Below are 18,539 nucleotides of genomic sequence, written 5' to 3' on the forward strand. Positions count from 1 at the left end.
AGTGGTTTAAAGGTTTGTGTCTTCTTTGTTGTTGTTGAGGTGATTCTCAGGTACCTGATTTTCTGAGGCATAATTGTGAATGTTTACATATAGAAATGCCATGAATTTTGTGTATTGATTTTTAAAGCCTGCCACTCTGTCAGTTTATTGTTTCTGAGTTTTTTGTTTTTTTGTTTTGTAGAGCCTTTAGGGTTCTCTAATTATAGTATCATATTATCTGCAAATAGTCATATTTTGACTTTTCTAATCTGGATGCTCTTGTCATCTCTGTCTTGCCTAAGTGCTATGGCAAAGACTTTTAGTACATTGCCGAATAGTAGTGGTGAGAGTGGGCAACCTGGTCTTGTGTCTGGTCTTAGAAGAAAGGCTTTTTGTGTTTCATCATTAAGTATGGTGTTGCTGTAAGTTTGTGGTAAATGGTTTTAACTATGTTGAGGAAAGTTCCTTCAACCCCCATTTTATTGAGGATTTTTAATCATGAATGGGTGTTAGATCTTGTCAAGTGTTTTCTCTGCTTTATATGATCTTACGATTTTTATTTTTTCTTGATAAGGTGTATTATGTTGATTGACTTAAGCATATTAAACTATGCTTGCATCCCTGAGATGATGATATCTGATCTTTTTGATGTACTGTTGAATTTGGTTTGTTGATTTTTTGTTGAATCTTTGCATCTATCTTCATCAGGGATATAGACTTTAGTTTTCTATTTTGCTGATGTCTCTATCTGCCTTTGGTATTAGGATAATGTTTGCCTCACAGAAACTAGGAAGATTCCTATTCTTCAACTTTGTGAAAGAGTCTTAAAAAGGATAGGAAGCAGGTCTTTAAAAGATTTAGAAGAACTCACTATTAAACCCATCTGGACATAGGACTTTATTTTTGGGGAGACTTTTGATTACTGTTTCACTTTCCTTGGCAGTAATAATTGGCCTCTTCAGGTGCTCTTTTTCCTCTTGATTCTTTCTTGGAAGACTATATTAAGAGTCCAAAACTATCCATTTCTTCTAGGTTCTCCAGTTTGACAGCATGGCATAAAGATTTTTATAGTATTCATTGATGGTCTTTTGGCATCTTTTCTCATGTGTCCCCTTTAATTTCTGATTTGGTTTATTAGAGTTTTCCTCTCTTTATTTGTGAGCCTTGTTAATGATTTCTGAATTTTGTTTATTTTTTAAAACCAAAACAAAAAAAATCTTTTGGTTTCATTGATCTTTTGACTTGTTTTCTAGTGTCCAGTTTTTAATTTCTGCTCGAAGTTTAATAATTTCCATCCTTCTACTTGCTTTAGGCTCCCTTTGCTGGGTCTTTTCCCAGCTGCTTCAGCCATTTAATGTTAGGTTGTTTATGGGCCTTTTCTTGCTTCCTAATGAATGCTTCCATTGCTATGAACTTCCCTTTTAATACCACTTCTGCTGTTTCCATATGTTCTGTTGACTTACATCTTCATTCTCATTTATTTCTAGGAATCTTTTGATTTCCTCATTGACCCTCTGATTGTTCAGTAATGACCTGTTTAATTTCCAAGTTTTGAGTTTCTCCCTCATATCTGTTCATGACTAATTTCTATTTTCAAGGTATCGTGATCTGAGAGGATAGTTGATACAGTTTCTTTCTTGTTGATTTTATGAAGATGTTTTGTGACCCATTATATGGTGTCTTAAAGAATGTTCCATGTGCATTGAAGAATGGGTGCTCAGCTTTTCCGGGGGGGGGGTGGTGGGGCAAAGGGCTGAGTGTGTGTGTGCGCGCACGCTAGGCCCATTTCTTACTTCAGTGGTGATAGCAGATTATTAAAGTCTCCTACTGCTTTTGTATTAAAGCCAATATCCTCCTTAATAATGGTTTTATTAAGTGGACCCTCTCTAGGAGCATATATATTTAGGAATGCGGATTCATAATGTATTGACTTCTTGATCATTTAGAAATGATCATCCCTGTTGTTTGTGGCTTCTTAAAATTGAAGCCCGGCAAGCTACCGAGAGTATATATTCAATATGCCAAACACAGTAACAACAAGTCTCAAAATGGAGATGTTGCCGGGCCCGCTCGAGCAAATCGATGAACAACGGGAGGACAGTGGACAGTGTTGTCTAACTATAGCCACCATAGCTTTTTAAAGGGAATTGTTTGGCAGTAAGATTGTTTTCTGGCCTTTGACTTTGTTTACCTTGTATGTTCAGGTGTGTCTTGTAGACAGCAGAAAAAGTTGAGTTCAGTTTTCTGATCCATTCTGCCACTCTTGATTGGTGAATTCAGTACATTGACAATGAATGAGGTTACTGAAATGCAGGAGTTTATTGTCGTTATTTTGTAGAAGTTATGCATGATTGTGAATTTCATCTTGCTTTTAAAAGAAGCTCCTTTAATGATTCTTGCAAGCACCCTATGTGCTGTACTGTCTTGCTCCAGCCCCTAAGTAAAAAGTATTCTTGGGGAGGTGTTCATTTCACTCAGCTTTTTCACTACATCCCACCATTCTCATTTGACCTGCAGAGTTTCATTCATGAAACTATGACTCTTAGGGATTTTCTTTGTTTGTGGGCTCCTTCTCCCATCTTGCTGCTTGTAATATTCTGTCTTGTTTCGGCTTTTGTCCTTCTGATTAGGTTTTGTCTTGAAATTTTTATGTTTGGACTTATTATGGACTGGACCTCTTGGGTCTCTTGTTCTACCCACCCCCCAATTTAGTCACTATGAATTACGAGTTTTTTTATGATTGGGTTTCAGGCATACAGTGTTTCAACACCAGTGTTCTCTTTCCCTCCACGAGTGTCCCCAGTTTCTTTGGACCTCTTGAATCTGAGTACATGCGCTCCTGAACTCTGGAAATTCTTATCAGTCAGTATTTTCATTGGCTAATAGTTTTTCATCTTTCCTGCTCCTCAGGGACTCCCAGGAGTCTTACATTGTTTTTCATGATTGCTAGTGTGCCATTTATTTCTTTTCAGACACTGATTTTTCTTTTTACTTTTTTAAATTTACATTAAAAAATTTCATTATTATTATTTTTGAATCACCATGAGATACAAAGTTAAAAAGCTGTTCATGATCGGGTTTCAGTCATACAGTATTCCAACACCCATCACTCCACTACGCTTACTCCTGAATCTACAGTAAGGGGTTACTCCTAGTGAACTCTGGGGATCATTTGTGGTGCTGGGTCACCTCTGTGCAAGGCAAACTCCCTACCTGCTCTACTGTTGCTTCAGCCCATTTATCTATTTATTTAATAAGTTTATTTATTTTTGCTTTTTGAGTCACACCTAGCGATGCTCAGGGGTTACTCCCAGCTCTGTACTCAGGAATTACTCCTGGTAGTGCTCGGGACCATAGGGGATGCTGGGGATTGAACCCGGGTCGGCTACACGCAAGGCAAACATTCTCCCCTCTATGCTGTCGCTCCAGCCCTGCTTCAGCCCTTTTATATTTTAATGGACACATACACACACACCCTCATTTTGTAAAAATAATAGACTTGTCTCATAAATTGACATTCCTCTCTAAAGGAAAGAGGCCACACCAGTGATACTCGGGGGTACTCCTGGCTCTGCACTCAGGAATAAATTCTGGTGGTACTCAGGGAACCATATGGGATACCTGGGATTGAACCCAGGTTGACCATAAGCAAGACAAACACCCTCTCGACTATATTATTGCTCTACCTCCCCCCCCCCTTAAATCAGTTTTTTAAGCTTGTTTGTTTTGATAGGGACCGTCAGAGCTACTTGCATGTTAGAGGTGCTTGAAATTGGCAGATAATGTGGGAAGCCAAAAGGAATCTGTCTAATGACATTAACATTTTGAAAGAAGACATGTTGGTGACAAATTGAGTTCATTGGCGTACTTAAACGGAAGAGCTATCGCAGCTATCCACCATCACAGGGGAAAAATATGGTTCTGGGAAATGAGGACTGAAGACATGGTTTGAGTCAAATAGTTACACCAGAATTTCCAAGCTGGAATGGTTTAGAATATATAGGAGACATTTGATACATAAATAGATTTGGTAGGTAAAAGAGAATAGATTGTGGAAGGATATAAGGGAGAAGACAAGATAATATTATTTGGATCAGCAGTTGTAAATTTCCTTAGTTGATCTTCATAGTTAAAAATGAAAGGTTTCTCATAGATAAGTTATATGTCAGAGACCCATCCTGAGACGATTTAGAGTGCGTATATAATCTGATTTTATTTATTTAATTTTCTGTAGAGTTTCTTATTGCTCTAATCACAGTATTACAGTTCTGGGTTTAGGAAAAATGCTTGTTATGGATTAAAAAAATTCTGACTTCTTTCAGGTTACTAGTCAGAGAAGAAATTGATGGGGAAATCTATAGTGGGTTTTTTGTTGTTATTGTTTTGGTTTTGATTTTTTGGGCCACACCCGGCAGTGCTGAGGGCTTCTTACTCCTGGCTCAGTGCTCAAGGTCACTCCTGGTGGTGCTTGGGAGGACCATATGCCATGCCAAGGATCAAATCAAGGTTGGCAACATGCAAGACAAATGCCTTCATTGCTTCTCCAGACCCAAATGTAAATGCTTAATTGTTTTTGCTTGGTTTTGGTATTTTGAGCCTCTCCAGGCTGTGTTCAGGTCTGTCTTCTGGGTCTGTGCTCAGGGATCATACCTGATTGTGCTCAGGGAAAAATATGGTTCTGAGAATAGAACCTAGGTTGGCCATGTGTAAGGGAAGTGCCTTGCCAACTCTACTATTTCTCTGGCCCTTAATAGTGAGTTTGATGTGAAGGCCCTCAGATTCCAAAAAGATGGCTGCTATAAAAACAATTTTTTTATTATTAGCTCCTAGGATAATTTAAAATTCTATGCTTTTATTTTCATCCTCATTATCTTTCTTCATGAAATGCCACCTAGGAAGGACATTGACTACATAATCATGTACAATATAAATAGAAATGACTAAGTATCACTAGTCCTTAACTCAGGCCTTCTTTTCTTTCCTCTTCTCTAAGGAACAACTACTAAAATCACTACAATCCCAATGACTTCCAAGCCCAATGTGATTGTTGTGCAGAAGACTACAGGGAAAGGAACCACCATTCAGGGCCTTCCTGGCAAAAACGTTGTCACAACTTTGCTGAATGCTGGGGTAAGTAAGAGCTTGAACCACAGATTTAGACATCCATTGAGGACTTTAAATACTAGCTTATACATATATTTGCCTAAGGACTTCAGAATCCCACAGTGTCTAAAATGACTTGATTTACAACTACTATGATGTAGTTATTGTTAAAAACACCAACTGATGCCATTTTTCAAAGTTCTTAAGTATGTTGCTTGTACCAACTTGCTTTTCACCGATTTTCAGTTGATCCGTTTGATTCAGCTGAAGTATTCTTCCTTTGTTAAGAGAACACTGATTCCTGCTGATGGCCAATAGATATTAGTCTAGTATTTGGCCTAGTCTGGAAAAAGAGAAACGCTTTTGATTAAGATTAAATCAATTGAGTAATTTGTTACTTTCATTTTTTTCAATTTTTGCTTTCAGCTCATGAAAAGAAATCAGTAAATATTTATGGTTCTGAAGGCAGTTCTTAAGAGATTTGGAGTTATACAGACTTAGAGTTTGACTCTTAAGTGTCATAGTTTTCCTTTGGCTAATTTATTCATCCTTTCATCCTTGATTTCTTCATTGTACATAGGGATGTAGAGCTTTCCTGGTGAGTTTGTTCAGTAACTGGTAGCTATTTTGAAAGTGGTTAGAACAATCCCTGCCACACTGAAATTACTCAGTGTATTTTCCCCCTAATTATTATACTTTGTGCTAAATTTTTTTTTTGTAAAGTCTGCATTGCTTAACTGTAAGATGGAATGGCTTTATATTACTTATCAGAACTGGCATGACAGTTTTTACATTGTTAGTAGGAGTCAGTATTAGAGGTTTGTTTTATTTTTTTTTAAATTTTTAAAAATATTTTATATATTATTTTGCTTTTTGGGTCACACCTGGCGATGCCCAAGGGTTAATTCTGGCTCTGTACTCAGGAATTAGTCCTGGCATTGCTCAGGGAACCATATAGGATACTGAGGATCAAATGCAGGTTGGCCATGTGCAAGGCAAACGCTCTACCTGCTGTACTATCAATACAGCCCTATTTGTTGCGGGTAGGGGCATTTGCCTTGCATGTGGCCCATGTGGCCGACCCGAGTTCGATTCCTCCGCCCCTCTCGGAGAGCCCGACAAACTACTGAGAGTAGCGCGCCCGCACAGCAAAGCCTGGCAAGCTACCCGTGACGTATTCGATATGCCAAACACAGTAACAACAAGCCTCACGATGGAGACGTTACTGGGCTTGTTCGAGCAAATCGATGAACAGCGGGAGGACAGTGCAGTGCTAATCTCATAGGATAACAGGTTGTTCTTAAGTCTGAGTTTTCATGGTAAACCAGAAATGAAGCAATGATTAGAATTTAGATTTTTAGAATCCTAAATAGTCTTGTTTGTAATTTCATAGAATTTGATATGTGATATTCTATTCACATAAATCCAAGAGTCACATGTGAATCTGCTTGATTTTTTTAAATAGTAATACCTTGACACAGGAACTGATAATAAAACAAGCAGCATGACAGCGTATAAGATCATCCTCTTCATCACATGTGAACATGCACCTGTACTCCTGTGCCCCTGTGTATACCCTCATATTAAACTCATCAGAAGACCACACCGATCTGTGCTTAGGGGTTACTCCTGGCTTTGTGCTCAGAGATCATTCCTGATAGTGCTCAGGGAATCGCATGTAATGTCAGGATCAAACCCAGATTAGTTGTATGCAAGGCATGTGTCCTCCCACTGTGTACTATCACTGTGGCATCTCATCAGAACTTTTTCTTGGGGGTTAGGGGGAACATCGCATGCCTGGCCAGTGCTCAGAGCTCTTAAGTTCAGGGGTCACTTCTGGGCACTATACATGGTGATCAAACCAGCCAGCCGGATGCAAGGCAAGTAAGTACCTTAACCCCTGTACTATCTCTCCAGCCCCCATCAGACAACATTTTTATAAAAGTTGCCTGCTGATTGGTTTTGATCAGCTATGACTAGTTCATTATACTATTCAACATTGAATAGTAACTCAGCTTGGCTTTTTGAGGTATTTGATAGCTTGCCAACTTGCAACTGAAGCAGCTCTTTTTTGAACAAATTAAATCTTTTATCAGAGATGCTGCTTTGAAAGTGTGTGTATTAAATAAGCTGCCATACAATTAGCAGGTGCTTCATGTTTTCCTTAGATAATTAGAGCAGAGAGTTGACCATGTGGTTTTTGTAGTTATACTTAGCTCTAAATTCAAGGTGAATTTACCTCTTTTGTCAACTCATCAAGGCGTTTTGTTTTTATTGGTTATTACATTTAGATGTCCACATGCCTCGATAATGGTACTACTAAAGAAAATTGATAGAATGAAAAATTTTGGATTCTTTGTAGTTTTGTGAAATTTTTGTTTGTTTTTGTTTGGGGCCACACTCAGCTGTGCTTAGGGCTTACTCCTGGCTCTGTGCCCAGGGATTACTCTTGGTGGGATTCAGGGGACTATGTTGAGTGCCAGGGATTGAACCAGAGTTGGCTCTAAGGCATGTGCCTTGCCATCTGTACTCTCTCTAACCCTGGATTTTTTTTCTTTTTGGGTCACACCCAGCGATGCTCGGGGGTTATTCCTGGCTCTGCACTTAGGAATTATTCCTGGTGGTGCTTGGGGGACCATATGGGATGCTGGAGATTGAACCCAGGTCGGCCGCATGCAAGGCAAACGCACTACCTGCTGTGCTATCACTCCGGCCCCTAACCCTGGATTTTAATTTATAAAATGTTGGTATATAAAATCCACTGTATTTGAATTTCATTTCAATTCAAGTATTAACTATACAAATGACCAGAAAACAGTACATAGAAATAAAGCAGATGAAAAAGGTGAAAAATTAATGGGTTTAAGTTATCTAGTTAATAGCCAGAGTGATATTAGTAATGTATGTATAATAAAACATGGTAAATGCCATAAATGTTTTCTTTCTTTTTTTGTTTTGTTTTGTTTTCTGGGTCACATTGCTCAGGGGCTTCTCCTGGCTCTGGACTCAGGAAATACTCTTGGGGGTGCTGGATCAGCTGCATGCAAGGTAGTATACCCTACCTGCTGTAGACTACTGCTCCAGCCCCATAAATATTTTTGTAATTATCATGTAACCCAGAAAAAATAACTACATTGATTTCATCTCTGTTTATACTTTATCACATGGATGTTCTGCCGTATATTCTTAGAATTTCATATTTTGAAAACATAGGAAATTTGCCTTATATTTGTTAACTATTGGTAACTATATTAGCAAGGTAATTTTTTAATTACATAAATGGTCATTATTGAAATTGAAAAAATGTAGGAGGGCAAACATGTAGCCCTGTTTTAACATATATTCTAGAATTTTTTTCTTTTGGTATAGGTATTTCATGATGGGACAATATAAGTATTACAGGTAGTAATTTTTTTAATTTGCTCATTAGCAAATGCATTTTGGACAGAAATTTTGTCATGACATGATCATTGCAACAAGGCAAATCTACTTGATAGTGTACTCTTCCTTTCATCCTACTTGATAGTCTACTCTTCCTCTCATCCTGGTAAAACCTTTATTAGTTTTTAGTCAATAAGTAGTTTATTTTATCATGTGCTAGAGTGATAGCACAACGGGTAGGGCATTTGTCTTGCATGCAGCCAACCCAGCCGACCAGAATTTGATTCCTCCGCCTTCGATTCCTCCGCCCATCTCGGAGAGCCCGGCAAACTACCGAGAATATTCAGCCCGCACGTCAAAGCCTGGCAAGCTCCCCATGACGTATTTGATAGGCCAAACACAGTAACAAGTCTCACAATGTTACTGGGCCCGCTCGAGCAAATCGATGAACAACGGGAAGACGGTGACAGTGATTTTATCATGTATGTGCATATAAATTCCTTCAATAGTCACTGACTTCAATTTAGGGAGAAAAGACTATACAAACAGTGCCAACTGGAGCAAAGCCAGCGATCATCACTGCTACAAGACCCATCACCAAAATGATTGTAACCCAACCAAAAGGAATAGGCTCCACAGTTCAGCCAGCAGCGAAGATCATCCCAACAAAAATTGTTTATGGCCAGCAAGGTAAAACACAGGTATGCTTTGAAATATGGTGATTTTCCCCCTTAGCTTTGTGTGTGTGAATGTGTTTGCTTTATTGGACACTGAACCCAACGCCGTGCACATTTGAAACATGCATTCTACCACCATTGTCAGGTTTGGTTGAGAAATGCTATTTTAGAACATTTTGTAAAGGTTATCACAGCAGGTAGGGCGTTTGCCTTGCACGCAGCCAACATGGCTGACCAGAGTTCGATTCCTCCGCCCTTCTCAGAGAGCCCGGCAAGCTACCGAGTGTATCTTGCCTGCACGGCAGAGCCTGGCAAGCTACCCGGGACATATTCGATATGCCAAACACAATAACAAGTCTCACAATGTTACTGGGCCCGCTCAAGCAAATTGATGAAAAACGGGATGACAGTGACCACATTATTGTACTTAAAAATGAATAGTTTTGGGGGCTGGAGCAATAGCGCAGCAGGTAGGGCATTTGCCTTGCACACGGCTAACCCATGTTCAATTTCCAGCATCCCATATGGTTCCCTGAGCACCGCCAGGAGTAATTCCTGAGTGCATGAGCCAGGAGGAACCTCTGCATTGCCGGGTGTGACCCGAAGAACCAAAAAAAAAGAATAGTTTTCTGAATCTCCTCAGAACATAGTTATACATATGTATATGTACATACACATACATATATACATACATAACACTATACATACCTGCTTACAAAATTTTAAAAAAAGTTTTTACTTTGGGCCACATTCAGCAGTGTTCAGGGGCTACTCCCTATTCAGTGCTCAGAATTGATTTTGGCAGTTGTTGTCAGGGATCGTACTAGGGTCTCCTATATACAAGCTGTGTGTTCAGCCCTTGAACTATCTCTCTGGCCCCTAGTTTACATATTTAAACAAGTTTCTGATTAGAAAAAAATCCAAATCGCCTTTAATTTTCTCTTAGAACAGTTTCATTTCATCAAACAAATCACAGTGTCATTGATATTCTCATTTTTGAATTCTTGGAAATGGGTGACTTCAAGCGTCTTTAAAAGGTTTAGAGCGATACGTATGAGAGGGTCAAAAACTATGACACATCGCATCTTTGTTTCCTGCACCCTGATTGAGGTCAACTCCTAGGATTTATATTTTGAACTGGAGCGATTCAGTTAGCAATTTTTTTCCGAGTTTCACTGGTTTTAGTGTTTGTGGTTCTAACTTTCAGAGGAGTCGATCCTACTACATTTTTCGTATTGCTTTTAATAGATTTTGTTTCTCTAGCTTTTCAAAGAAGAGGTAAGTCTCAAAGATCAGATGTGCACAAATATCAATTGGGAGCTTCATTTTGCTGCTAATGAAAAGTCAACTAAAGAACAGTGACTTTTGGGGGCCTTTTGGGAGGGAGACACACCCAACAGTGCTCAGGGCTTACTTCTGGCTCTGCGCTTGAAAGAATAAGTACTCTAATCTTTCGTGGCTGTGCTTAGGCGCCCTTTATGGGATGCCGGGGATTGAACCTGGGTTGGCAGCGTACAAGGCAAGTGCCCTACCAGCTTTACTCTGGCCCCAAGAACAATGACTGAAGTAAACTAGGGTTTTCTTTTCATTACGTTAAGGGAGGAAATCTTATACTTGTTGTTCGGTCTCAAAAATTCTGTGGGGAAACTAGGCATCTAGTGTCTTTCTGTTTGAACCCCTTCTCACCAAAAACTAAAATAAAAGCACTGAACATGGCTTGATTAAAATTTGTTTCTAGATTGAGTTAGTATTTGATGATGTGCCCAAAACTTAATAAATACAGTATTGTTTTCCCATATCAGGAAAGTATTGAAAGAATAAGTATTCTAAACTAGATTTATTTTCTTTATTCCTTCTAGGTTCTTATTAAACCTAAACCAGTTACATTTCAAGCAACAGTTGTTAGTGAACAAACAAGGCAGCTGGTCACAGAAACGTTACAACAGGCTTCGAGGGTTTCAGAGGCTGGTAATTCGTCTATTCAGGAGGGAAAGGAAGAACCACAGAATTATACAGATAGTAGTTCCTCTTCTGCTGAATCTTCCCAAAGCTCCCAAGGTAAAATTCATTTTACTTATGTATTATTTAATGACTGTGAATACAGCTCCCTAGTTCCAAAAGAGAAGTTGCCTCTAGGATTTTCAAGCAAGTATGCTTTGATTTGTCAGTTCTTTTGATTTTTTTTTTTGTTTTGTTTTGCATGTTGAAACTTCAGTGAGATGAAATTTTCCTTTTGGTATTGCTTATTATCTTTTCTTCATGGCATATGCTCATAAAATAACTGGTAAACTCTAGAGATGATTTTGATGTGTATAGGTATTACCAAACTGGTTAGAGCTTGTGTTTGCTTTGGGTAAGTAGAAGAATGCCAGGAAGAAAGATATACCTTTGAAACAGATACTGCTGAACTTTGAGAAAAACAAGGTGGACAAGGTGGACAATTAGTATCATCTAATTAAGCTAACCGAACTATATGTTGCCATTTCCATGGGAGTATTTCCATTTAGCTTAATTATCAGCAACACTCCTTTTTGCTTTCAGTAGTATCCCTAGTTTGTATGATAATTGTATACTTACCCTATTTGTAAGAAAAATGCTATGAAGCCAGACCCCATATTACTATCTTAATTATGTTGTTCTTGTAGGGAGTCTATTGAAATAAAGTTTGTAACCTACCATCCGGTACTTAAGTTTCTGTTAACCTTCACTCCTGTTATTGGTAGGTGATGTGCTTATACCATGGTTTATACTCTGATACAACTAAGCAAAATTAAGTCTATCTTCCCTTGATCATTTCTCCCTCTATTCTTTCTCTGCCTCCCCTCCATCATTTTTGAGTACTTTTTTTAGCATCTCCACTTTCTTAGTACAGATTTTTTATACTAGCCCTTGATGATTTTAGCTCTTCAGTGAAGGCTTCCCTGATTAGTCTGACATGGTCCAAATACTGTTTATTACATTAATTCAATTTCACAATTCTGTATTGCTTAATGATATGTACTAAATCAGTGTTTCTTGGAGGTGAGTGATACTGCCCTTTTCTCCCTAGACACTGAAATAATCCATGGGGGTCAGTAATAGTCTGGGGGTATTTGGGGTGGGTGGGGTGGGGTGTGCTTTCTGTTTGTTAGCTTAAAGAAAATGGATTTCTAGTGAGTAAGTTTTCTTTTTAAAACCTGGCAGTAGGCCAAATAAATTTGGGGACCTTGTACTGGATCCTATAATGGTTGAATAAAATACAATTCTTGAGCTCTAGGAGCTTAAAGTCCAGTATAGGAGATGTAAAAGGTACATTTGTAACCCCAATATAAGAATTTCTTAAAATATTTTTTATTAATGAATCACCATGGGGTACAGTTACCGACTTATAAACTTTTGTTCTTGAGTTTCAGTCATACAATGATAGAGTACTCTTCCCTCTAGTGCCCATTCTCCACCACAAATGATCCCAGTATACCTCCCATCACCCCCATCCCATCACACCCCTCCCCCCACCCCGCCTCTGTGGCAGGGCATTCCCTTTTGTTCTCTCTTTCCTTTTGGGTATTGTGGTTTGCAATAGAGGTTGGTACCCCTATATAAGAATTTTATTATTTAATTATTATTTTTTGCTTGTTTTTGTTTTGGGGCCGTGCTCAGAGATTCTCAGAGATTCACTCCTGGCAGTACTCAGGGGACCGTTTGGGATGCTGGGGATCGAACCTAGGTTGGCTATGTGCAAGGCAAGCGCCCTACCCATTGTACTATCTCTTCAATCCCAAGAATTTTATTATGATTAAGCAAGAGACCGCCAAAGGTAGACAGTTAACCTCCAGGGAGGCTAAAGGGCTTCAAGAAGGAAGTACCACTGGAAATGATCCTTGAAAACTTAACACCTAAAAATAAATCTAAATGTTTTGAACAGTGTGGCACTTATTTTACAAAATGAATAGTATTCTTCAGTACATCATTCAGTGAAATGATATTTTGTGCCAGTTTGCTTAGATTCACTTTTATCAGAGTATATTGGTTTTTAAGCCAGTTTATCTGCTAGTTGCATTAGAGTGGTGCTCAGCCTTTACATAGGTCCTTTGAACTTACTGATTATATATTTGTAAATTTTGTTCTGAGTTCAACACACCAGCTAATTTTTTTTTCTCTAAGCCTGCAGTTAATTGAGTAATACTGACTTTCCTTTTTTTCCCCCTTGAGAATTCTTTTCATAACAGACAGGTAGAAGGTTTAACTCCTCAGATATTACTGAAAGGAGGACATGAACAATAGGTGCCTCTATATAATCATGGGTTGTACTTTGAAAATAGCTGCTATAAGCACCAATCATTTTCTAAACCTGCCATTTCAGTTGATGAATCTTCAGTTCTTGTTGTAAGAAGAGGTCAAAGTTCGGCTATTTTTAGGAGTGAGGGGATATTTTGCTCTTTGATTGGGTATACATATTTTTATCTACTTTTATTTATTCATTCTGTATTTTCATCGCATCTAACTTTTAAAAATATTTGTATCAAAAATTTCAGTTCAGAATAGACTTACCTAATACAGTTGACTCTAAAGACCTTATTTTGCTCAGGGCTTACGACTGACTGCGCTCAGGGATCACTCCTGGCAGTAAAGCCCATTTTTGTAATCTGCACTTGGTCCTTCCCTGATATTTTTGCATGGCTCCTTGGTACATTTCACAGCCAAGAGCTGGGAATCATGTGATTAAAGAGAAAAGGATAAAGAATTTGGACTCAGTGTAAGATAATGCAAGTTTACAAAGAATATGTTTCTAGAAATGTGACCCTTCGTCATGTCTTCCCTTTATGTTATTTGAATTTTTAGCTTTGTTTTGTTTTGGGGCCACACCTGACGTAGCTCAGGACTTACCACTGGGTCTGTGCTCAGGGATCCTTCCTGGCAGGAGTCGGAGACCATCTTGCGATGCTGGGGATCGAACCCGGGTCAGCTGCATGCAAGGCAAGAGCCCTGCCTGCTGTGTTGTGCCTCTAGCCTTAACTTCTGCCCTTAGGAGAAAGAAAATTTGTAATAAAGTAATTGCAAACTTAGAAAAAAGTTTCAGGAAGAATAAAAAGAATTTTATACGTGTGTTTTACCTAGATTCACAGCTTCTTTAATTTTGCCCTAATTGCTTTTTGTGGATTCTCTTTCTGACCTTTGAATTCCCTTACTGTGTATGTTTATGACTTTCATGTTTCTTAACCATTTGAATGCAAGCTGTAATTACCACGTAATTAAATCCTAAATGCTTACCATTCTTTTGTCTGTCTGTCTTAATGTTGTCTTCATAACTTAAATATAACTAGTAAAATCAAGAATTTAACATAATACTACAATCTGCAGTTCATTCAAATGTTTCAGCTGTTCAGTAATGTTCTTTGTAGTTTTCGTCTCCTTTATACAGTTTACTTTAGAGTATGTATTGCCTTTAGCTGCGTTTGTCAGTTTTGTATTTTTCGTTAACTTGGGATCATATAGTAGCCTTTCTTTGTTTCACTTACTTTAAGGAATATTCCATAATTTGGTTTTATCTAATGTTTACTCATGAATAGATTCAGTGAGAATTCCACAGGTAGAAGTTGTGTAGTTTTTATTTTATCTGGACAATATATCATGTGATTTTATATATATGTGTGTGCATATATATATATCTCACATATTTGCCCCAGTGTTGATGTTAATGTTGATTACTTGGCTAAAGGCTTGATTTTCATATTACGATGTTACCATATTTCCCTTTGAGACTAATAGTAATTGTGGGAGAAGTACCTTTGAGACTTTATAAATGTTTCTCATCAAACGACAGTATTAATCTATTTTATGATTATTACTGATATGCTTGATTATTGTTATTATACCATAGAAATAAATTTTTTTTTCTTGACTTTAGATCTTTTTTTTTCTTTTTTTTGGCAATGTTCCATATACAAGTTCTGGAATAAGATCTTTTATGCCAAGGGAATATATAGATTTATTTGTTTTTTTATTTTCGGGTCACACCCAGAAATGCACAGGGGTTACTCCTAGCTTTGCACTCAGGAATTATTTCTGGAGGTGCTCAGGGGACCATATGGAATGCTGGGAATCGAACCCGGGTCGGCCACATGCAAGGCAAACTCCCTCCTCTCTGTGCCATCGCTCCAGCCCTGTTATTTTTTTTTTTTGTTTGGGGGGACTATACCATGTGGTACTCAGGGCTTATTTGTGGTTCTGTACTCAGGGATCACTCCTGGTGAGGGTCAGGGGATCACGTGGGGTTCTGGAGATTGAACCCAGGTTGGTGATATGCAAGGCAAGCGCCCTGTCTCGTCAGCTACCCTGCCCAAGGAATGTATAGATTCTACTTGTGGCTTCTGAACTTCCGCCCTCATACCTCATCTCCACGGAACAGTAGTATAGGCTTTGTACCTATTCCCCAGTTGTTTCCTCAGGGCTTAGAAGGGTTCCCTGTCTTCACCTTGTTGTGATACTTTCCTTGGTCACTCTGATTATTACTGATAGTAATATCAGTAATAATATTACTGTATTATTACTGGCAGTTTGTCATTCTTTCTACAATCTGTTGCTAAAGTTGTTTTGCACTGCCAGTTATTTTATCATTAGTCATGTTCACGGTCACGGTCCTCCTGTTCATCGATTTGCTCGAGCGGGCCCATCTCGCCCGCACAGCAGAGCCTGGCAAGCTACCCGTGACGTATTCAATATGCCAAACACAGTAACAACTAGTCTCATGATGGAGACGTGACTGGGCCCGCTCGAGCAAATTTGTCATGTTATTTAGTATTTTTTTGATTTGTACATTAAAATTTTCATTTCAATAGGATAAGAACTTCTTAAAGGCAAGGTTTATATTTATCTTACACATTCAATATTTAGCCAAGAAGTTAGTGGGCACACAGTAAAATTTTCATTACTGTGATATAAGGTAAAGCTTGAGCCATATAAAACATTTTTGTTGCCTCATTTCAAAGTGTTAATTCTGGGATTTTCCCTAACCTTGTGGGTGGACCTTTTGAGTGTATAGCCTGGACACTTTTACATATTGATAACTTGGTCACCAACCCTAATGAAACAATGCTAAACTTTCTTGGTCAATAAATGAAGATGGGGCCATATGCCTAACCGGATCTTTTTTCCCTCCTTTTTAATTTGGGATCTGGGTTAGTGTCAATGTGCTTCAGATTAATAAAGTGTTATGTGTTTTTTGGTTTTGGGGTTTTGTTTTGTTTGATTTTTTTTGGCCACACCCTTTGGTGTTCAGTACCTACTCCTGGCTCTGTGCTCAGGGATCACTCTTGTCAGTGCTCAGGGGACCATATGGTGTCCCGGGGATTAAACCCAGGTCAGCCACATGTAAGGTAAGCACTTAACACCATGTATTATTGTCCTGAACCCTCAGGGTTTTCTTATTTAATATTCTACTTCTATCCAAAAGACTGTAAATTGGGAGAAAATGAGAAGATTAAAACTAAGCATAGGGATTTGAGAAGAAACCAGACATAGACAAATAGAAAAGCGTGTTCAGTAAAGACAGCACTTTAGAAAATCTTGTTAGGTCGTTTTGAAAGTGGGACATAAATTCACATAAGCAAAATGCAACTTTTTAGGAACTTTCAAAACTATTTTGTGTTTATATATTGTGAAAGATTTAGAGTAGACTATGTAACGTACAGTTCCCCCAAGTTTTTCATGGTTGTAGCCTTCTTTTACAGAACATTTTGAGGAATTAATGTTCCCTGCAACAGTTTGGGTTATTCTCCCTTGGCAGCTTAGGTATTCTAAAAGCCTTGGGCTTTATGACAGAGTGAAGGATAGTACATACCACATCACAGAAAAGCTATAGACATCTTGGATTTAGTTAACAGGAGATGATTTAGATGGTTTAAACATAAGGAATTTATTTTATGTGAAGGAACAGTTGGTCAAAAGGATATTTTTCATGACGAGAAGATGAAGGTTGGGTTGGGAGGATATGTTAAGCTGTCATCAGTTATCTTGAGTAATGCAGCATGGAAAATAAAAGAATTGGTCTTTTTTTAGATATATGGATGGAAATGTTCCATGTAAGAACATTTTCTAGTGTTTTTTGTAGAGGTGGGAGGAAACTGTCTTAAAAAGTTGTGAGTTCTTTGATGCTAGAGTTTCTGTACTGTAGGATTCCAAATGTCACATGAAGCATATGTTGGTTCTTATTTACTCATTGTGTTATACAGAATTTAAATTTAAGAGAATTGGTAATCTGAGGAATCATTCTGGGATGATTTGGGATCACTTTCATGTTGTCTCAATCTTGGCGCTTTTGACCCCAGCATTAGACTTGCATAGGCAGTATATCTACTCTAAGCACATGCCAGAGTAAAGGAAAGAAAATCACCCATAGGATGATTTTTACATCTTTGTTTCACATAGCTGTTGGAGGATTGCTGCATGTAGTCTTAGATACTCAGCTCCAGAGTATGGGCAAAGTGACCCTTTTGGCCCTGCACATGATATTGTTTTGGCCGTTACGTTTTTTAGGCTCTCCTATGTGAAAATTTATTTACCTTCCCTCTCTACAACGCCAACCCTGCTTTCTCCTGGATGTTCTATGTATTTTATGCAGTTGGATTTTAGAGCCATCCTTTGACTTAAGGTCCTTTTACCTAACCAAGCAGTACATCATCTTGGGAATTTCTTCTTTCTTTCTTTCATTTTCTTTTTTTCCTTTTTGGGTCACACCTGGCGATGCACAGGGGTTACTCCTGGCTCTGCACTCAGGAGTTAGTTCTGGCGGTGCTCAGGGGACCATATGGGATGCTGGGAATCTGGGAATCGAACCTGGGTCGGTCGCATGCAAGGCAAACGCCCTACCCGCTGTGCTATCTCTCCAGCCCCTCTTTTATTTTTTTCACCTTAAGAATGTTTTATATTTTAGAAATTAGGTTATGTAAAAAGAATGATTCCTCAGATTACCAATTTTCTTAAATTTAAATTCCGTATAACAGAATGAGTAAATAAAAACCATCATATGTTTCATTATAGTATTTGATAGTGTTTGGGTGTGTGTGTGAAAGAGTGGAAATACAGATTGTTAATGGTGATTTAAAACTCCTTCTATATATTGATTTTGTTATTTGGGAGAAGCTGTTTTGAAGAATCACTCTCCTATCCCTACCCTTTTGGACAACTAATTGCTTTTCCAAAATGTAAGGTTTATAGAAGAATGAATTATTTTTATTCGTGTTTGGGGTGGAGGGGGAGTACGTTCTTTTTGGTATGGCGTTTGCTTGACTGGCCGAGCTGGGTTCAAGTCCTCCGCCCCTCTTGGAGAGTATCTCGCCCGCACAGCAAAGCCTGGCAAGATGCCTGTGACATATTCAATATGCTAAACACAGTAACAAGAAGTCTCACAGTGGAGACGTT

General features: G+C 38.4%; 1 protein-coding gene across 6 annotated transcripts in view; it reads left to right on the top strand.

The window, feature by feature from the left end:
* Positions 1–18,539, top strand: part of EMSY (EMSY transcriptional repressor, BRCA2 interacting) — a 90,395-nt gene that overhangs the window by 55,023 nt on the left and 16,833 nt on the right. For all 6 annotated transcript variants that reach the window (XM_056115907.1, XM_056115908.1, XM_056115909.1 and 3 more), the window contains 3 exons: positions 4,973–5,109; positions 8,991–9,164; positions 11,000–11,198. In XM_056115907.1, coding sequence (XP_055971882.1) covers positions 4,973–5,109; positions 8,991–9,164; positions 11,000–11,198 — 510 coding nt within the window. The remainder of the gene's footprint in view (positions 1–4,972; positions 5,110–8,990; positions 9,165–10,999; positions 11,199–18,539) is intronic.

Source organism: Sorex fumeus, unplaced genomic scaffold (genome assembly GCF_029834395.1).
Source record: "Sorex fumeus unplaced genomic scaffold, SorFum_2.1 ptg000030l, whole genome shotgun sequence".
Taxonomy (NCBI): Eukaryota; Metazoa; Chordata; class Mammalia; order Eulipotyphla; family Soricidae; genus Sorex; species Sorex fumeus.